This window comes from Stenella coeruleoalba, assembly GCF_951394435.1.
Source record: "Stenella coeruleoalba genome assembly, chromosome: 6".
NCBI lineage: Eukaryota > Metazoa > Chordata > Mammalia > Artiodactyla > Delphinidae > Stenella > Stenella coeruleoalba.
The window spans coordinates 35,153,371-35,176,387 of NC_137151.1; the positions used below are offsets into that span (position 1 = coordinate 35,153,371).

A 23,017-nucleotide genomic window follows, 5' to 3' on the forward strand; every position below is an offset into this window, starting at 1 on the left:
AAGGAAAAAAGGGATGACTTCTTGCCTCAGCTCAAACACCAGCTACTAAACATTAGAACATTAATGTCAACAAAAGATGGGGATCCACAAACACTGGCCTGGATAGGTATCCCATCTTCCTGCTTCCAGACAAATTTCATTTAAAGACCTCAAACCATTTCAGAGAATACAATTAAGAATCCGTTCTTAAAGATCTCTAGGGAATGAGATGTGCCAACCTTCCCATGTAACTCATTTAGTTGTTTCATTTCTGTATGCATTTAACCGTAAGAAAATTGATCTTTCCAACAAACTGATTAAAATAATGTGTTGAAGAGTCCTGTGGCACTTAAATCCAATTAGTGAGTCAACTTTTCGGATTAGTATTTTGATGAATTGGTTTTTCCTAGGAAAGATAATTTTGGGAAAACTGACCCCATATTAAGCTTTAATGTAGCTCTTAAGGAAAATACTAAAGAGCTAGAAACTGCTAGTGGTACAATCTAGTCAGTAAGGGAAAGATAAACACCTCAGATTTAATATCTAAAGTAAATGCTAAGATAGTTATCTATTTAAGATATTAAAAGTGACCTCATAGTTTGCCTCTTAAATGATTAGGAAACCCCAGCTGGAACTATCTGATTTGATATTTTTAATAGTGGAGTCCTTGCTTTTTTCCACCTGGTATATGGCCAGAGGGAATAGAGTTAAATGTAGGGCCTCGTGGAATTAACATATAAATACCATTATTTCTCCCACTTTTTTGTGTAGGAGTTCACATGTTTTAAATGTCCAGCCTCTTTGGGTTGCCCTTCAAGACGGAAATACCTTGAGAATAAATAAACAGTCCTTAGGCACTCCCCTAGCACTAAAGATAATGACAAGCATTTAATATAAAAAAAGATCTAAGACAGTATGAAAATTAAATGAGGATTAGAAATGGCCTTTTCCTCATGAACGTATTTCTAGCTATGCTGTTTCCTAAACCAAAGATTCTAGCAGAATGGTTAGTTGGCTTACTAACTAAACTGCTAGCCTCCCGAAGTGAATGTGTTACTAAATATTCATTTGAATTATCTCATGTTTCACTGATCCTCAAATTTCTAAAGTAAGCTAAAAACATCTATAAGTAAGAATTTTTGCTTTATTTAATAAGTAATAGAAGCCACTAGCATTTATATGTTGCTGTTCATATGCTGGTTTTGTTTTGTTTTGTTTTTGCTGTACGTGGGCCTCTCACTGTTGTGGCCTCTCCCATTGCGGAGCACAGGCTCCAGACGCGCAGGCTCAGGGGCCATGGCTCACAGGCCCAGCTGCTCCGCGGCATGTGGGATCCTCCCGGACTGGGGCATGAACCCATGTCCCCTGCAACGGCAGGCGGACTCTCAACCACTGCGCCACCAGGGAAGCCCCCATATGCTGCTTTTAATCATAATAGAAGGCTGATAATATATTAAGCAATGAAACTCACAGAATTTTCCAAATTTTTATTTTCTTATTATAATTATACTCAGAAACTAAGGGATAAAGAGGAATGAGATCCTGAAGAGTTCAGTGAAACAAAGAAAAGAGGTGGCCTATAAACCTCTATTTTCATTACAAAAGTGGAATATATTCTACTGGTCCCAGCTGAGGAATAAAAATCAACTGTTCTGCCACAAATACACAATACACTCTTTAAGCTTGGTGTTAGATTATGGGATCAAGAGTATATGGGGCAGGGAGTTAGTAGGGCATTTGCAGGGCAAAAGAAACAAAGAGACAGAGAACAGTGGATAAGGATGCAGTGAGAGTAGTTGTAGGAATGGAACTGGTGTTGTGTGAGGTCAAAAGGGGACAGACAAAACTAGGAGAAAATGGGGAGGTTGATAAAAAAAATACAAGCCTTGATGAGGTCCAACAGAAGATTAGGAGGCATTAGAGGTAGAAAGGTGGAAATTATGGTTAGAGAGAATGGCTACTGGAGTTTAAAATGAAATTCTAAGGGGCAAAATCCAAGCTGTGGCCACAGGAGTGAGCTGTCAAAGTGAAGCAATGGTGAAGACAGGGGAGGAAAAGTAAGGAATTTTAAGGCCAACTTGTTCCATATAGTCACTTGAGAACATTTAGAATGAGAGGATGACTCGGAAGAGGAGGAGCAGAATCCTATCAGCCAGAAAAATAAAAGGGTTTCAGTAAAACAACCTATTTCAATCTTTGGGCTTTTCATGAACTCAAAAGGTTGGAACTTCTCTCCAATTTACTCAAAATAGTAAGCAAGTTTAGGAGATACTACAGCTGTCTATCCAAATCCCTCTCCCCTTCTTCATTGCTAACAGAACCCCACCCCTGTTCAGTATCCACACTTTCCCTGGCCAAGTGCTCTAAGGGAAGCTGAGCCCATCCAGCTCCAGAGAGTGAATTGTGTTTAGTCCCAGCCCATCCTGGGAATTTACTCCAGATTGATGGTATCTTTTCCACAGAGTTTCTCGAACTAGAAACTCTGAAGTCATTTTCCACCTCTTTCTTTTCCTCACCTCCACACATAAGCAGTCAGCAAACAGATAAGACTCTTATATTTGGACCCACTCACTGCACAAGCATCATTATCTCTTTTAAGAGTATAGTTTTGCTTTAACACTTGTTTTGAAAATGTGAATTAATCCCAACACAATTGATATATTAGGTATCAATCTGAGCATAATGAGAATTTTGTGTTTGCCTATACCAGATTTCACCTGTGAGAAACACTAGGTCAATGCAGACAACTGTACTCAGGTGAACTTAGCCACACAGGAATACATAAAACACACACCCCTCAAACATCTACCTGCGTTACAAGCCACACCCATCCCCATCTGGTGGTCCAACTTTCCTTCCAATTTCAGACAGCCTTCCTTGTAGCACTTGATAATAATTTCCAAGCTGCAACTCTTCTGATACCCACTTCCACTCAGAAACAGTATGTCTTTGTAAAGATAGTGAGAGATTTATTGTATTCATGTATTTCTCCACCATTCAATATGTATAAAACTATTCTATGTTTTTAATAAAATTAGGTTCTTTTTATAAAACTATGTCACTGATGAAGGTTGTTTTTGTTTTTGGCTGCACAGTGTGGCACGTGGGATCTTAGTTCCCCGACCAGGGATCAAACCCATGTCACCTGAATTGGGAGTGCAGAGTCTTAACCACTGGACCGCCAGGTAAGTCCCTGAACTTTTTGACTGTTGTGCTATTTACCTATTTTCTGCACTAACCTTAAGGTTTTTATTTCATACTTTTGCATAGCACAGTATTTTTTTAGGAATGCATTTATTACAATAACAGAACTGACTGAATATTAGCACCTCTACAAAAAGTTAACCCAAAAGGGCACCCATACCTCAATGTCTAAGATCTCCTCCTTTGCTGACAACAGAGCAATTCTAGCAGACAGAAGTTTAGTTTGTACAAGTGTGTTACAAAGAGCGTGATATGTTAAGGAACAGTATCAGTTATCCATACAGCCAAGCTCTTTCATTTCCTTCCTGAGTCCAGAATCTTGGTAAAGGATAAATTCCTATTTTAAATTCTGAGTGTGGTCTTATTTCCACATCACTTGCATATACCACACAGCTGCTTTGTTGAGTGACTTTGTGTTTTACTTCTCACAGCAAGAGCGATAAGAATATGTATAAGATGCACTGTGTGGCAGTGCTGATGATGATAAGGAAAAGGCAACAGATTAAGCAAAAGAAGATGTAAACTTGCCTAGTGAGCTTTAGGTTTCATATTTATAATTATAGCTATCAAATATTTTTATATTAAAATTATTCAAGAAAAATAACTGTCTTTGCAAACATGAAACTCTACTTTCTAACTACCTTCCCCCCACCCCACTGTTTTTATTGCATGCTTTTTAACAATGGGGTGATTCCTTAGGAAGGCAACTACTGCTTTATGCTAGAGGAGACAAGCTCATTAGCATTACTGATGGTTAGAAAAACATTTCATTCCTTCTTTGGAACTGTTTTTAGCATCAATTTATGACAACACAAAAATCTTTTTTTATTACTTTATTATCAGCTATACTTTTTAAAACCAAAATTATTATTTTTCACCAGTTTTCGTTCTCAAAAACTTGGGGACAGTATTTAAAAGTCATTATCACCCTCAAGAAAAAAAACAGCTATCTACTCCTTGAGGATATATACCAGAATAAACTGCACACTCTAGAAAAGATATTTTTGAGGCAAAAAGCAACAGGGTTTCCCTTTTCCAGTCACCAACGTATTTCAATGACATTAAGGTTGTATTCTAAGTGAGCTACATATAATGTGGAGGGCTTTGAACTAATATCCTTATGTAATCTTAGAGAGGCAGGATGACACAGAAGCATGAGCCTAGAGTCAAAGAGACCTTAGTATTTTAAGTATCAACGTTCTTATCTGTAAAAAATGAATAGACAAGAAAAAAAAAAAAAAGACAAAATGGTATCCACACCTCACAGTACTGCTATGAGGACCAAGGGGGAAAATGCAAGTATGGCACTCTGCAGCTCCATACTTAGTATACAGTAATAGTTAGCTATTATTGCTGCTACTGTTACAATCAAATCTGTTATTTCCCCTGTACATGAGATAGGGAAGCTACTGGTGACCACTGCACTGAACCTTTACTGGGGTGCACCCCATAAATATAAAAATTCATGGTAGATACTGGAAAGCTTGGCAAGATAAAGTAAGGGCAATCATCATACTAAATTTTAATTGTAGATTAAGTTTCTTAAATATTAAAAATAATTATTTCACATGCAATAAAAGTCCAAGTGTAGGTGTGTATGGGGGAGCTTTTTTCCATGGCCTTTCATTTAAAAAATATAAGGTCACTGAAGAGTACCCCATCATAATTTATATAATCTACTCAATATACACAAGATAATGATGGGAGGTTAGCAGCATACGCTTTGTATGAATAGTGTTTTTACCTTTTATTTTACATTGTTTTAGGCACCACAGTTTTAAGCCCCTCAAAGTGCTTTTTTATACTAGATTGTCACAATAAAGGCCTAAAATATGTAAAAAATCCTATTCTATATTGATATATGCTGACTGTTATTATTAATAGTACAGATAAACTTGAGAGTTGGTGAAAGCTAGGTGATGACCAAAATTATAATTTTAGGCAGTCAATAGCTCATATATTTCAAAATGATTTCCATTTGATTCTTATTTACCCCCTTCTCCTCTCCCCCTCAAAAATGAATAATGGTGAAAAAGACATATTCTAAGCTTTTCTTTCTCATATTTACATATTCTAATAGCAACAAAAACTATTAAAATTTAAACACAGAAACTTGAGTATTAAAAGTTTTCAGCAAAACTGGCAACAAATTTATTAGGTTTCTGGTTGTCAGAAATAATCTGTTGAATATACTGTACTCAATGAGAAATGAGCTCCACAGATCTACATAGCTACCCATATTCAAATTAATAATTTTAAAATCCTGGGCAAGGTAAAATAAAAGATTAGTTGAAAAGAGGACAGGCTATAAAGTTGCTACATACTAGTTTTTCAAGTAACGTACCAACATAAAATGCTTTGATGATATAAACTAACAATTCATTGAGGCAAAGAACTCAAAATGCCCAAACATGAGAAACCATATATTTGCCAGTTAAATCAAAACAGCACCCGTAAAACATCAATTGTGTAAATATTTTTTGAAATAATAAACCACCTTTTCACAATAAAAATCTGTATTCCAATTCCGAGACAGGCACAAACTTGGTTTATATGTCAAGTAACTTCTTTCAATTACAGTGAATTAGTGCCACAGCTAATCTCAGGCTTTAATATTTCCCAGGCAAGTAGAAATAAAAATGTTCAAAGAAGGGTCTTAGCTGTAAAGAATGAAGAAAGACTAACATACAGTAAACAATTTATGAAGTCATGTGCCTAGTCAGTGAGGAGCTGAGTCTCTGGGCCACTCTTACATTCCATTGCCCATTGGCACGTTGTAGAAGTTAAAGGTTTAAATCATCCTAGTAGTTCTATGATGACTTATTTTGTGAACCCAGTTTTCTTCACCAAAACCCCAAGAATTTAAGTTCAAAATAAGCTTGGTAAGAATTAAGCACAACTAAATATGGCATAGATCAGTGGCCTCTCTTGGCAATATCAGGGACCCTCAGTAAACACTTAAATTAGTTTTATCATGTTACTTAAATACCTACAAGTATAAAACTAGTAGAAATAAATGCCTTATGGTTATAGCCCTTAACTTGAAATCAAAGCGAATTTTTACAGTCTTTTTTTTTTTTCCTGGGCCATGCTGCTCACCTTGTGGGATCTTAGTTCCCAGACCAGGGATAGAACCCGGGCTCACGGCAGTAAAAGTGTGGAGTCCTAACCTATGGACAGCCAGGGAACTCTCCTCAAAGCGAATTTTTAAAGAAAATTGAAACAAATATTAAAAACAACAAAATTCAAATCAACAATATTAATTTAAGGTTTGTTAAAACTAAATTGCTGACATTTGGTTTACTGTATAAAGCTGTAGCCTCATATCCAGTTCTAGATTTAATTTTCTGTATTTTTATTTTAATACTAGTAATATGAAGAATGCTTGCTCATAATTCCATAAAACATTAACTTTGAAGTTGACTCAGGATAATTTGGCCTCATAATTAACCAAAGTTCTGCAAAGAGCAACCAAGAATGACAATTTAAATAAAATATCAGCTGATAATTTTATAAAACTATCTTATTCCAGTGAAAGTTAATAATGTAGTATTGTTAATTGAAATTTGAATCAAATGGGTATCTAATCTGATAAATACTAGAACTGGAAATAGAAACATTTTTCCTTATATGGAAACTATTGTACTATTAGTTATATGCTGCCCCTATATAGATGAAAATAGGATTCAATAAATGTGCTTGAGCGGCACAGGCTTTTAAAGTTCATAATACTTCTTAACTACCAAGTACCACCTAGTAACCCAACTTGTCAGCATGTCACTATTCAAACTACAGTGAAATCCTCATTTGTACAGAACATGGATATCATCGGCTTCAGTTGGCATGAACACAATTTACACAGCAGTTCTCTGCTGTAAGTTAGCCTATAAAATGATATGGCATAGTATCCTTATGGAACTTTAAGATAATCACCAAAATGTACACTAAAATTTAAAAAAATATAGAAAACTTCCAATCTCCCAAGACCACATTTGTGGACCCCAGAGAAATGAAAAGAGAAACCAATCAGTGAGGATCATGAAGAACATGGGCTTAATAATAAGCTAAATGACAAAGAATGAGGATTTAATGAGTAAAACTAAAGCCTTTAAAATAAGAAGTAAAATTAGAAAAGAGGTCATTGTAGACATGGAGAGATTGTCCAATCTGAAGCATGTATATTGAGAAATAGTGGGAAATAACAGGGGGAACCAGCAGGTAGAATTAATATTGAACATGGTTGGAAGTAGGAAGCCATTAAAGATTTTAGATAAAAATAGCACTTAGAAAGAAACTTCTGGCAAGTATGGACTTTTTTTTTTTTTTTTTTGCGGTACGCGGGCCTCTCACTGTTGTGGCCTCTCCCATTGCAGAGCACAGGCTCTGGACGCACAGGCTCAGCGGCCATGGCTCACGGGCCCAGCCGCTCCACGGCATGTGGGATCTTCCCAGACCGGGGTATGAACCCGTGTTCCGAACCTGTGTCCCCTGCATCGGCAGGTGGACTCTCAACCACTGCGCCACCAGGGAAGCCCAAGTATGGACTTTTTAAGAAAAGGATTTTGAAGGATGAAGAAAAAAACCAACACATCTTTTTCCTAAAAGTTCTGAAAGTTCTTTAGAATTTATACTACAATTTCACTTGATTTATTATTATTTATAAATAGAGCAGGTAATTTTCAAAGTAAAATTTTTCTGCTCTTGATTTTCTTCTTTAAAAATTGGTACTTTGAATATAAGATCATACTACTGCCTTTCTAACAGAAAGGACATGTGCTTTAGACTTGTTACCAAGGAAGATCAGGATTTCTGAACTACCTAGAAGTAGAGCAAAATCACATAAAGACAAGCTGACTGACATACCAGGAGCAACAAATCATGTTCCTAAGAAAATTATCTTATCAACCAGCCACAAAAATTAAAAACTCATCATTTTTCACCATAGGGAGTCATGAGAATTTTCCTTTTTCACAAGGTAGCAAAAACTATTATACATTTATTGTTAATAACTCAGGACAGATACCTTAACATATGAGTAGTGCCAAAAGTTAAATAATTGTAACTTAAGTTCTACATGTTAAACCTATTGTATAAAATTGGGTCCATTTTGGGGGCTTCCTTGGTGGCGCAGTGGTTCAGAGTCCGCCTGCCGATGCAGGGGACACGGGTTTGTGCCCCGGTCCGGGAGGATCCCACATGCCGCGGAGCAGCTGGGCCCGTGAGCCATGGCCGCTGAGCCTGCGCGTCCGGAGCCTGTGCTCTGCAACGGGAGAGGCCACAACAGTGAGAGGCCCGCGTACCCCGCCCCCACCCGCCACACACACACACTGGGTCCATTCGCCTGTATATAACCAGTCAAAGGCTTTATAATATGCAACAGCTCTATTATGAAACCATCTTTTCCCACACATTACTAATTATATAAAGTCCAGTTTTTTAAATGAACTAAAAATAGCTACATTGTTCTTTGCTTTAAAAAAGAAATCAAAGTCACAACTTAATTGTTAAACCTGAATTAAGATTAAAATCAGATCTCAGGAATCCCCTGGCAGTCCAGTGGTTAGGAATTGGCTCTTTCACTGCCGGGGCCTGGGTTCAATCCCTCGTTGGGGAGCTAAGATCCCACACGCCAAGTGACGCAGCCAAAAACAAAAACAAAACAAAGAGATTAAAATCAGATCTAGATCTTGATTGAGTTCCATCCACTTCAAGATTATGAAATCCAGGTTAAATTATCTAAATTCTTCCCTTATTCTAAAAAAAAGATCATGCATACACTATCCCTTTTAGATAAAAGCCATTCTTTAACATATATTATAAGGGCATTAGTGAACTAAGTTCTGTGCGCAAGTATCTTTTCCAGCTGGTAAGCTTTGGTTGACATCTGATATGGTCAACTGCTGTCAGTCAAGTCCCAGGAGTTTCTGAGAAGATCCAAAATAAGAAATAACTATTTGTGGACTACTTTAACGTGTCTGCCTCTAGAGATATCAAATGAATTGACTGTTCTCTTGATAGTAGAATGCCTCTTAGTGATTAAGGGTAAATGGGATTTCCAAAAGACTTTCAGACGATAATCCTTTAAGAATGTAATACGGAGGTTATAATGCAGTTGAACAAAAAAATATATTCTATATGAACTATCAGCTTCATATATTAGTTTTCAGAACCAATTTAATATATAAAAGACAGAAGCCATAAAGTTTGTTGACTCGAAGTTGACTTTTCCTCAGTATTTTCCAGTATAGTGAATATAATTTAGCATATATGTCTGTGGTTTTCAGGGGCTCTCTGTGTAGACAAAGTTTATTTCTAGGGACCACATTTACTATGTCCCACTTCATAGGATACAGATTGACCTGAAAAGGCTAGGTGACAAATGCACCCCACAAGCATATACCCTTAAGGACTAGGTATTAAAACAGCAAACCTAATCACCAAATGATACAGGTAGAAGAAATGAAAGTGACCGTCTCTGGGCAGCAGGACTGGGAGATAGGGAGAGGTAGGGTTAATGGTACTGAGACCTCTGAGCACATCAGTAAATTGATGTAATTCATGGCACTGGAGTCTTTAAACCAGAGGGCAGGTATTGCTATGATACAATAAAACTAAATTGGATAAATAAATCTGTTAACCAAAACCAGTTGCTAAGCATCCATTATATGTAAACCACTGTGCTGAGGGAGTCAGGGAAGGCCCAACCATAAATTAAGATATTAAATTAGATGAGTTTTTACTCTCCTTCTAGTTCTAAAATTGATAATTCTATCTATATTAACTCATCTTTGAAAGCATATATATATATAAATAACAGAGATAAAAATCAATAGAAAATAGGGAGGGTGGGAGGGAGATGCAAGAGGGAGGAGATACAGGGATATATGTATATGTATAGCTGATTCACTTTGTGATACAGCATGAAACTAACACATCATTGTAAAGCAATTATACTCCAATAAAGATGTTAAAAAAAACAATAGAAAAAATGTAACATTTACTCAACTGAATTTCTTTTAAAAAATATTTATGCCTATGAAGTACTCTACTACTTAAAATTTTCCATTTTTCTGAGTCTTCTTTGATCATCATGGAAATAAAATTTCAATTAAATTGAGAAAAACATGCAAATAAAACTAGCCACATCACCAACTCTTATAACTTTAGAGCTCCAGCAGGCACAACCACTACACTATCTCTGTATCCTGCCCCTTGTAAATTGAACAAAACAATAAGCTTCTATAGGAACCCTGAGCCAGACAATAATACTTTTATGGGGGGAAAAAAGCAAACTTTACTTTTTTTTTTTTTTAAACCTTTTTGGTGTCAAAGTTAAAAGCTGTAACATGTTAGCGCATTTGTTTTACTTCTTCAGGATGGAATCATTTGCAAAATCACATTCTTTTATTTTAAACACTTCTATTATTTAGTTAGAAAACTTGTTGCTTAACATGCAAATCTCAAACTAGGGGAGGGAGGGAGGAAATGAAGCTCAACACACACAACAAAATAAAGTTGCTTTGCAGTGTTGACGCTGCCAGGCTTTTTGTAACTCTACTTGAAAGTAAATGTGACTTGTCTGTATAGAGTGCTGCTTCAGCAGTTCCAAATGAATTTCAAGTCTGTGCTCCATATTTTCTCTTTTATAACTTTAATGTATTCAGCAACACTGAACTGACAATTTAAATAACTACATTTTTAAACAAAGGAAGCGTTGATGTTAATGCATGAAAATGGTCCAAAGCCCTGGGAGCCCCGGTTCCCACCACTGTTTATTCTGACAACAGGATATAATTGCTTACTTACTTGGCAGCAAATTTAACCATCTGCTTGCTTGCGTGGTCTCCCACGGCTGCAAGAGCCTGGACATTAAACTGCTGCTGACGTAGGACTAAGAAGCACTGCTTCCCTGAAGAAGACAGAAAGTACATAAGGGTATTAAGGACATGCTACTTCAGGTTTTACAAAGAAGAAAAATGCTTCTCTACTTTATAATTGGGCCCAAATCTACATCCCCAACAGGGACATACACATAGGTATCTGGCTTTGACAGCCAAAATTCCCATACTCAGTTAACAAGCTTTAAAGAAACCCAAGTTTCTCCTACGCTTTTAAAATGCTTGTTATGAGGGTGTAGGCAAAGCACCAATTTCAAAAAATATTATCAACCAAGAAAATTATTTTGTCATTGTAGGGACTTATTAAACAAATTTCAAGTAACTTCAGATCACTTTCAACATTCATTCAATAGCTAGTATACTCTACAGGCAAAGGTACTATGCTAACCATCATAAGAGCCTCAATGATGCAACCATAAAAGTAGTAATAAAGTGCTTAGTCACAAGAACATAAACATTCTACGGGGGTGGTTCATTTTATTTCCTACCAAAGTACATTTCAAAGAGCATTTAGAATAACAGGCTAGCTTATTTCCTGTTCTATTTTTCTCATTTTTCCTTTATCGTCTTCCTAATTCTTCATCCTTTATAATAGTTCCACTTTTTTTTTTTTACTCCAAGTAGGTTTTTTTTTTTAATTTAAAAAAAATTTTTATGTTTTTGGCTATGTTGGGTCTTCGTTGCTGCGCAGGGGCTTTCTCTAGTTGCAGCAAGCGGGGACTACTCTTTGTTGCGGTGCGCAGGCTTCTCATTTTAGTGGCTTCTCTTGTTGTGCAGCATGGGCTCTAGGCACGCGGACTTCAGTAGTTGTGGCACACGGGCTCAGTAGTTGTGGCTTGTGGGCTCTAGAGTGCAGGCTCAGTAGTTGTGGCACACAGGCTTAGCTGCTCCGCAGCATGTGGGATCTTCCCAGATCAGGGCTCGAACCCGTGTCCCCTGCACTGGCAGGCGGATTCTTAACCACTGCACCACCAGGGAAGCCCTACTCCAAGTAGTTTACTTTGTCTATAAAAGATCATTCTCTTTATGCCCTATAACTAGTTTAATTTCTACATAATACTGGGCCTCTTGACTCCCCCTCCTTTCATAAGCAACTGTCATTCCTTATTCTTAACCTTTTGAAAAATAATATTCATAACAGATCCAGTCACTCACCATCTTTGTGACAGGTCTTTTCTCCAAAGTATATCCTTTTTAAAAGTCTCTGATCAAGTTTTAGGAAACTACTTCCTCATAAAACACGTTAAATCTTTTCCAGACCACTTTTTTCATCAGATTGTCTTTCAAAACGTCAAAAGGTTTTGTTGTTTAAACTGAGAATTATTTTTACACTGAGAATTAGCTTTGCCTCCCCTGGTCCCACCAAAAAAAAGCAAAAACGTAAGCAAACTTATAGTTAATACTTTCAACATACAGTTTTGAAATGCAAATCTGAGAGCAACTGTGAGGTTAAAAAAAGGTTGCAAACAGAGTGCCAAGACAGACACAATCTATGGACTTCCAAGTCATATATGATTGACATATTTTTACCACTAAATAGATTTTATTTTCCCTTTCCTTTGGAGTATGATCCAGTCGCTAAGTAAAATCTTAAAAAAGAAAGTTACATGAACTGAACAAGTTCAAAGGGATTTTAAGATGCTGAATGGATAGAGAAATCTGCAAATGAATCAAATGACATTATCCCAAGAACTACTGAAACCACAGCCAGATATTAGCCCACTTAGAACAGAATGTTAGCATGAAATGGAAGGTAACGTGCATGATTTAGTAAGTACTTTAGCTGCTCTAATAGTGCAGACAGAGGAAGCACTGACCTGGCTGCACTACAAAGCAATCTTGTGATGAACTCCAGTGCTACACAAAGAACTTGAGAGAGAATGGAGGGCTCTATAGTACTTATAAAGGGTGAGCACAGGAAAATATCTTTAGGTCAGCACTAAGGGGTGACATTTAGTGTAAGGGTTTGGTAAAGAGTAAAATCTTTTTAATCAAAAGACATAGGATCATATCCTATCATTTCCTATGAAGGGGCCTACTGGAAAATATTAAACTAATTATGTCTCAGTTCTTCATCTGCAAAATGGGAGAAAATAACAGTATATTACTCATGGAGTTTTCTTGAGTTTTCATTTATAATCTTGAAGATTATATAAGTAATAAGTTTAGAGTTGTGACAGATACCCAATTAATGTTAACTGTGAATTAATGTTATTAATTAATATTAATCGTTATTACTATTACTAATAGGACCACTGCCACTGCCACCTACTTATCTGAAGACTGATGACCATTTCTGTTTCACAGCTGAATTGCTATGTCCAAAAACTATGGTGGGTGCTGGGAACACAAAGTAAATATTTGTGACACTCATGATAGACTATTATGTGAAAATAGTGATAAAGCCATACAAAGAGTACAATCATAACTTTTTATAAGAAAGATATTAAAATTGACTGTGTAAGAAAAAACCATCAAAATGTGAAGTTGATGGTATAGGAAGAAAAACACCAAAATGTGGCTACTAATGGATGGGGAAATCACAGGGAATTATTCTGTTCTTCATATTTTCTGAACATTCTACAATAACCATGTACTACTTTCCAAATCAGAAAAACTATTTTTTAAGAGAACAATATAAAGAGGTAGGTACAAAAGAAACGTAAGGGTTGAAGGAAAATCGTGGCCATGTTCCAGATTCAACACAAGCAGTGAGTAGAACCTGGGAAGTTCAAGAGGCTAAACATAGAAGCAAATGCACTCCTAAGACCTGACATGCCTGCTAGGGAAAAGAAATCATGAAATCAATGGTTATGGGTAAAGTAAAGAATGTTCACTGTTCTCTTTTAATGTTTAATGTGTTTATTGTATGTAATTCTAAAAATTAAACCTTATTTTTTAAAAAAGCCAATAGATGGGAGGAAAAGGGTGGAGAGGTGAGACCTCAGCATATTATATTATAAACCTACAGTAAGTAAAAATGTACAGAAACAGCCAGATTAATGCAGCATAAGAAGTGAGAACAGACCCTATTAGAGCAAAGAGATTCTAATTCTAGATGGCATTCAGGAGATAAACTAAAAAACTGAGTAAAAACTGGAACTGAATATCAAACTGTACAATAGAAAAGGGGAGGACTTTCTAAGTAGAGCAAAAAAACCACTCTGGGAAAAATATATATAATTGCTGAATGACACATAACCTATATGAGTTAATATCTTTAATACATAAAGATCTTAAAGATGTATGAGTAAAGAACACTGAGATCCCAATAGATAAATGCGTAATGGACTAGAACAAATACTCTAAAAGAAAAAGAAAAAAACCTAGTAAGTAAACATAAGGAGAAAAATATTACTGGAAACCAAAGTAATGCAAGTTGAAGCAAACAGTGATGATGACACATTATACCGCTCATACTAGTAAAGATTTAAAAATATACAATATCATACAATGCTTGGAAGAATTAAGTGAAAACCGTTCCTTCATAACTTGTTGATAACAAGGTAAACTTGTACAATGCTTTCAGAGATCAATTTGGCAGTGGGCATTAAAAATGGGCTTAAAATGTTCTCTGATTCAAGAAATACATTTCTTAGAATATATGTTAAGGAAATTAAGTATGGAAAGTCTTAGTGACAAAGATGTTCATAAAAGAACTATTTAAATAAAAGAACTGAGGTTCTATTATTACTCTCTATTTATGTAGTCTTCAGTACTGCAACAGATGTGAACTCTAGTGCTATGGTCCCAAGTTTTCCGTGTTCAAAGCACTTCTAAATACTAGAACCTTGAGATTTCCCTGGTGGCACAGTGATTAAGAATCCGCCTGCCAATGCAGGGGACATGGGTTCGAGCCCTGGTCCGGGAAAATACCGTGGAGCAACTAAGCCCGTATGCCACAACTACTGAACCTGTGCTCTAGAGCCCGTGCACCTAGAGCCGGTGCTCCGTAACAAGAGAAGCCACCGCAGTGAGTAGCCCCCGCTCACCACAACTAGAGAAAGCCTGTGCGCAGCAATGAAGATCCAACGCAGCCAAAAATAAATAAATTTATTAAGAATAAATAAATAAATAAATACTAGAACCTCGATGGTACACTCAGAAAGACTTTTAAAAGACTTAAAAAATTAGTACTGGTTTCCTGGTAAACAGAGCTGTCCACTCAGACTACCTCTTATCAAGTATTTTTGACACCAAGTTCTTGAAAGGTGTTAGTAAACAAAATTGTTCTTTGTCTCTGGTCAGTGATACACTGCAATTCAATGTCTTGCAAGGCATTTTCTTACAGACATTGGTGAGTGATAACAAGGGGCAATGTGTGTGTGTGTGTGTGTGTGTGTGTGTGAGAGTGAGAGAGAGAGAGAGAGAGAGAGAGATCCCTTTTATGTAAATTTAAAAAACAAAGGATATGCTCATATTTGTAAATGCACTTTTTCCTAAAAGAATACACAAGAAACAACAGTGGCTATTTTGGGGGGAAACAGATTGTGATCTGACAGAGGAGCTAGATTTGTGAGACTTCCATTTGTTCTCTTTTTTTTTAAATTGAAGCATAGTTGATTTACAACACTATTAATTTCAGGTGTACAGCAAACTGATTCAGTTATATGTATGTATTTTCAGATTATTTTCCATTATAGGTTATATATAAGATATTGACTATTGTTTCCTGTGCTATACAGTAAATTGTTGTTGTTTATTTTATATATAGTAGTGTGTATCTGTTAATCCCATGCTCCTAATTTATCCCTCCTCTCATTTCCCCTTTAGTAACTGTTAAGTTTGTTTTCTATGTCTGTGAGTCTGTTTCTGTTTTGTAAATAAATTCATTTGTATTTTTTTTTAGATTCCACATATAAGTGATATAATATTTGCCTTTCTCTGTCTGACTTCACTTAGTATGATAACCTCTAGGCCCATCCATGTTGCTGCAAATGGCAATACTTTATTCTTTTTTTATGGCTGAGTACTATTTCATTGTGTGTGTGTGTGTGTGTGTGTGTGTGTATGTATTGATATATATATATGTATTGGCACATCTTCTTTATCCATTCATCTGCTAATGGACACTTACGTTGCTTCCATGTCTTGGCTACTGTAAACAGTACTGCTATGAACATCGGGGTGCATGTATCTTTGCGAATTAGTTTTCATCTTTTCTGGATATATGTCCAGGAGTGGGATTGCTGGATCATAATGTAGCTCTATTTTTCATTTTATATCTTTCTATATATAGGAAGTTAATTTTTACTATAGCCATATATTGTTTTTTATTCTAAGAAGCAATTATGTAATTTCTCAGTTTAGCAAAGAGTTCTCACTGCTTAAGTTAGTAAAGGAACTTTATAAGACATGTTAATCATCTGCTACGTATTATTCATCTTTCTTCATGGAACTCCCCAATCAGGAGAGAGTTTATAGAAAAGAAATGAAACTCAATGTTCAAAACAGCTGAATGAATTCACTGCTTTTAGGTATCTTAAATTTAAATCCTTAGCAGTTAAAAATTTGTGTTGCATTTTGAGTCGTTTTTAAAGAGGCAGTTTATTTCTTAAATTTACGCAAGAGGTCTGTTTTAGAAAAATGTAAAGTTGGAAACCTTCCTTTACAGCACCAGGTGCAATCTTTATTTCTAAGCTGAAGAACAAACATGGTAGGTTGCCAGAACAAAAAAGTTTACTCTCATCTCCATTTTGGTGATGGCTCAGTAAGGAAGTAAGCCTTGGTGGGAGAACTAGTTATCAAAGATGTGAGGCAATCTTATGTTTTCATCTCTTCCTACTGTCTTTTAGCTTGCCAAGCTCCTGAATTTATTATTTAGATAATGTACCTTCACTTCCTAATAACCAAGATTAACATTTTCCTTCATCGCTTATGTTAATCAGTTATGGAATAAACAGCAAAGACCTAAATGTTTTAAAGTAGTTTCCATTTGTTATTTTCCCTGAAATATTCTTGTATGGCTATAAGTTGATGTTCTGACCTTTGGTATTAAAAATCCTAAACTATCTGACTACCTAAATAAAGTAGCTATTTTGGAAGTATATGTTAAGTTTTTAGGAAGAATAGTATTGAAATAGAATTATCTTGTGCCAATGACTTCCATGTAGTATGTATAAAATTTGAAAGGAACCGTAGATATTTCAATTACTTTTTCAATATGCTCATAAGCTTTCAAAATCGAAAGAAACTAATGTTAAGGTATCATTAAGAGTTAAAAATTTCTCCTTGCTCCTATATAAAACTCTTGATTTTATGGGTGTGAAGCATAAACCTATTGTAAGAAATCTGATTTTTAATCTTTAAAAATGTGTAAAACACTGCCCTTAATTTGAGGAGAAATATACAGATATTTGTTATATAAACAGACTAGGTTTTGTTTTTTTTGCTTAACAGGATTCTAGTTGTCATAATTTTGACACTATGATTTTGACACTTTCATTTCCTTATTCATGGTTTTTTCAGAACTTTGCTTTACTTGAAATTGCCAGCATAGGTTGTCTGTCCAAGTCCAATTTTAATGTGATACTACTTCTGGAGTTAGAACACATGAATGATTCCAAATAAGTCATATTTATTGGTATAATTTTTTCCATGTAAGGAAGAAGGGAGTAGCAGCAATCAGTGTTCTGCAAACTCAAAGATTTTATTCATTTTTTCAGATAATCTTCTTTGGCAGAAATAAAAAACATTGACAATCATTACTGGCAAGAAAGTGGAGAAAGTGGTACTGTCACATACTTGTGGGAGTATCATTGAGTATAGCTTTTTTGGAGGGTAATCTGGTATTGGAAAATTTTAATATGCATATGCCCACCCTTCAACCCAGCAATTTCACTTCTAGATATCTATCCTACAGAAACACTGCCTTATGTAGATCTATAACTAATATCATGGAAGTATCTCCAAGAAACACTGTTAATTGAAAATAAAAAAAGTTGCAGAGTAACATGTAAAAATACGGTATCATCTACATAAAATAAGACAAAACACACACAAAACAAAGAACCTTTATGTATTTGTGTGTGTGTGTGTGTGTGTGTGTGTGTGTGTGTGTGCGTGCACATATGTGCATTAAAAAGAAAGATTTTTGGAAAGACAACGAACAAATTATTAAGAATTAATAGAAAAGGCTGGGACAAAGATAAGGCAGTAGAGAAGAAAAAGGAATATAATTTCTGTACTCTGAAAAATTCATGTGAAAATACTTTGTATTACTTGGGTAACTTACAACTTAAACACACATACACATACATACAAACTTAAAAACAAAGTAGAATTTTCCAAGTAAAAATTATGAAAACCAGATTAATGCAAAATTCCAAAAAAAACATATTATTGAAACTTAGCTAAAAGAATACTACCCACACCTTTACCAAATTCAGTTTATTCCAAGAATCCAAAAATGGTTCAATGTTAAGAAATCCATTATTGTAAATCACTAGAATTACATACAGTTGATTCTTGCTATTTGTGGTAGTTATGTTTTATAAAGTCACCAGAACAATAAATTAGCAAATATTGAGCCATTGCTCCTAGGGGAAATATAGGGTGAGGTTTCTGTGAATGTCTGGTTATAATATTTTCATCAGTCCATCAATACACAAATTTGTTCTGTATGTATTTCTGTTTAAAGACACCTTATTTAAAATATATATAGTTGATTCATTAACATAGAACTCACAGCCAACAGCACTATAACTCATGCTTGGACAAAACTTAGCTAACAACTAGTATTTTCTCCATAATGCATATTATGACTCTCTTGCATTTAGGAACACTAGAAAACACTTCAGCACTATGCTTGGGGGCCATTTTAAACAGTCAAATCACCAACAAAAAGCACAAGGCTGTGAAGAACGTGGCATTAAATAGACTGTGAAAAGGACACTTGTTTATGAGAGCTGATACAAGGCAGAGCTTCACTGTTTTTAATCTCAGCTGAAAATGTGTGCACTGGGAGACTCAAATTTCTTACCACTCTGCTCATGCGAATGTCTGGCATGTCTGTGAATGACAGTGAAATCACTGCAAGTACTGATTTTGGGGTTACAAATACATGTTAGCAAGTAGGTGAATTTGCAAATATACAATCCGTGAATAATGAAGATCAACTGTATTTTAAACTTTTTATTATGTGGAAAATTTCAAACAAACACAAAAGCAAAGAGAATCGTATAATGAATCTCTGTATAAATATATTCAGCATGATTTTTTTTCCAGCATGATATTTTGAGGGAAATAATTTCTGGAAAAGGTCTGATAAAATTTAATACCTGCTTCTGATAACAGAAAACTTGGACTAGAAGAAAACTTCTTTTGACCTACTTTTTAAACTTTGGCATTGTTTTGTAATGACATTTTATGCAGAACACCTAAAGTCATGAAATAACTCAGCAGGAATTTATATCTCCACTGTTTAAAAAATTCCTCATTGTGAGAATCCCTGCAATACTGGAGAATCCACTGATTATTGCAGAGAAACAAGAAATAAGATAAACATTTGAAAGAAAAGGACAAAATGATCGTTATTTGTAAATGATATCAACACCTACCTACAATCCTCACGTACCTCAACAGTTATCAATTCATGGCCATTCTTGTTTCAGCTTTGCTCCAATCCACTCATTCCTCAACTTCTGCCCCAATCCACTTATCCCTCAATTCCTGTACTATTTTGAAGCAAACCCCTGCAAACCCTCTATTATTTCATCCATACATAATTCAGTAAGGATCCCTAAGAGAGAAGATCTTTTTAAAAATAATGTTACAACAGTACTATTATTTCAACTGAAAAAAAAATTTTTTAACACCAAATATCCAGTCAATGTTCAAATATCCAAGTCTCAGTGTCTTTTTTTTTTACTGTAGATTTAAATTAGGATCCAAATAAGTGATTGGTTGAGAGACATCTTAAATCTGTTTTAATCCATAGGTACCCCCTTCCCTTTCAATTTATTTCTTGAAGAGACCAGGTCGTTTTTGCCTAGTAGTTTACTACTAGACTGTGCTGATTGCACCTCCATTGTCATTTAACATGTTCCTTTGTCTTGTAAATTGCTGGTTATTGCTAAAGGCTTAATGAGATTCAGGAACAATTCTTTGGGCAAGACTACTTCATTGGGTGGTATTGTGTTCTTTCATAAATAGACATAAAATATTTCTGGTTGTCTCTCTATTATGTCGTTAGCAATCACTGATGATCAATGTCTAGATAATTCACTGGGGGCAAAATGATGATGTTCCAATATTCTTCATTTTATTAGCTGGACACTTCTCTAAAGAGACACTTCCCCGTATCTACCATTTGGTTAGCCAGTGATATACAATTCATACAGAAATGATACTTCCACTTTAGTATTTACCAGATTTGAAAATAATGAGCTTGTTCCATTGATGACCAACTAGGTTTTCTGTTTGTTTGCCTTAGCATTATTATAAACTTAGGGATTTAAACATATCTGATGTGTCTCAACTCACTGCAGTTGTCCTTACTCATATTCAAACTGTTCCATTTTTTGGATGAGTGTGAAGGGAAGTATTTTTGGTTCAGGCTTACATGTAGCGTGCATTCTATCTTTTAATTTGCTAAATAATTATGTTTAGGAAACAAGGTGCCAGTTTGGAGAGCATTCTATCTTTTAATTTGCTAAATAACTATGTTTAGGAAACAAGGTGCCAGTTTGGAGAACAAAGGTTCCTAATCCAATGGGAGAAAGACAAGTAAATGAAGGATTACAGTACAATGTGATTATCTGTTGGTCAAATAAATGGCCCAACCTTTCAGGAAGGCAAATCAACTAGCATTCTTCTCAAAGTCCAACAGTATTCATCTATTTGGGGGAGGATACTGGAAGAATAGATAAACTCTTTTTTTTTTTTTGCCACGCCATGTGGCTTGTGGGATTTTAGTTCCCTGACCAGGGATTGAACCTGGGCCCTTGGCAGTGAAAGTGCAGAGTCCTGGGACTTCCCCAGTGGTCCAGTGGTTAAGACTCTGCACTCCCAATGCAGAGGGCCCAGGTTCAATCCCTGGTCAGGGAACTAGATCCCACATGCTGCAACTAAAAGATCCCGCACGGCAACAAAGATCCCACGTGCTGCAACTAAGAACTGGCATAGCATGCGTGAAAGAAAGAAAGAAAAGGAAGGAAGGAAGGAAGGGAGGGAGGGAGGGAGGGAGGAAGGAAGGAAGGAAGGGAAGAAGAAGAAAAAGAAAAAGAAAAAGAAAGAAGAAAAAGGAAAGTGCAGAGTCCTAACCACTGGACTGCCAGGGAATTCCCGATAAACTCTTAATAGTAGTGATCCTGAGAGAGTAAGATATATATGTATAAAATGTTGGAATTTAAAAAATAATGGGCCTGTATTAATTCTATAATAAATATTTTAAAACACAGAGTAAGAAATGCTGTACCACAGAATGCAGTAAATAGTACAGAAGTAATTAACTCTGCTAGGGAGACAGAAGGTGTCCTAAAAAGCTTCTGAATTCTTTTCATATTCCACCAATTACTATAGGAGTTTGGGCAAGGAGCTTTATCATTCTGAGCCTTAGTCTCCTCATTTATAAAGTGGAATAACAGTGCCTATTCTGCCTACTTCACAAATTTGTGGGGATGATCGAGTGTGAAAAACTGTGTGAAAAGTATAAAGTTATAAACCAATATAAGTGTCACTAATACTTTCAGACAATTTGGAACACTAGGCTAGGACAATTTTCCATAAGGAACTGAGGTTTGTCTAAACTCCCCTAATATTTCTCCTTTGTTGTTAATGCTAAATTCTTAGTACTGTCCAAGAGAACTTTCTACAATGATAAAAATATTTTGTGGGCTTCCCTGGTGGCGCAGTGGTTGAGGGTCCGCCTGCTGGTGCAGGGGACATGGGTTCGTGCCCTGGTCCGGGAGGATCCCACATGCTGCGGAGCGGCTGGGCCTGTAAGCCATGGCCGCTGGGCCTGCGCGTCCGGAGCCTCCGCAATGGGAGAGGCCACAGCAGTGAGAGGCCCGCATACTGCCAAAAAAAAAAAAAAAAAAAAAAAAATGTTGTATTTGTCCTTTCTGTCCAATACAGGAGCCACCAGCACTCAAAATACAGCTGGTGACTGAGATATAGAATTTTAATTTTAATTTAAATAGCTAAATGTAGCCAGTGAGTACTAGACAACCCAGTCTTAGCCTTATCTTTCTCCTAACTCTCTCCCTATCTAAATATTACAAATGTAAGAATACTAACAAATGAAAAACTTCTGAAAAAACTCTTTACTTCAAAAAATTAAACTTTTGAGAGGTGCTAGAAAAGTACCTTAGAGTCTTAGATTTCATCTGAGTTTTAAGGCTAAATTGTTTTTAAGGATGTCTTATAAGAACCTAAAATTAACTAACCATGGACTAATAGTTTATAGTGATTTAAGAAGGAAAGCAGGTGTTTTTGTTTTGTTTTTAAAGATTTACTTTGATCTGTGAGAAATCTGCAAAACAAAAAATTCAATGATTACCAAAAAAGCTGTAATCATTTAATCAATCTTACCTTTAGCTCTGCTTGTATGAACCCTTGCACGCACCCAAACAACTTCATCAGCTTTTTGTACTGTCAAGTCACTAATTCGAACCAAAACTCGATCTGCAGCAAATAAATGAAACAATCTTGTAATTCAGAATTTACAAAGAGATCAAGATCAAAATTATTTTGATTTGATAGCTAGCATAGTACTTGGTATTATCTTAAATGATTCTCAATATCTAGCAACACTTCTTTCTTTTGCTTTTCTTTTTAATTGGTTTATAACACTGGTTTATAACATCACGTAAGTTTCATGTTTATAACATTGTATTTCAACATCTATACACATGACAGCATGCTCACCACCAAAAGTTTACTTTCCATCCATTACAATACAGTTGACCCTGTTACCCATTTCACCCTCCCCCCAT

General features: G+C 35.8%; 1 protein-coding gene across 1 annotated transcript in view; it reads right to left on the reverse strand.

The window, feature by feature from the left end:
- The window catches only part of DARS1 (aspartyl-tRNA synthetase 1), a 67,295-nt gene that overhangs the window by 38,812 nt on the left and 5,466 nt on the right, over positions 1 to 23,017 (reverse strand). The window contains exons 3-4 of the mRNA XM_079925346.1: positions 22,614 to 22,706; positions 10,990 to 11,092 (exon numbers count right to left, since the gene is read on the reverse strand). Of these exons, the coding sequence (XP_079781472.1) occupies positions 10,990 to 11,092; positions 22,614 to 22,706 (196 nt within the window). The remainder of the gene's footprint in view (positions 1 to 10,989; positions 11,093 to 22,613; positions 22,707 to 23,017) is intronic.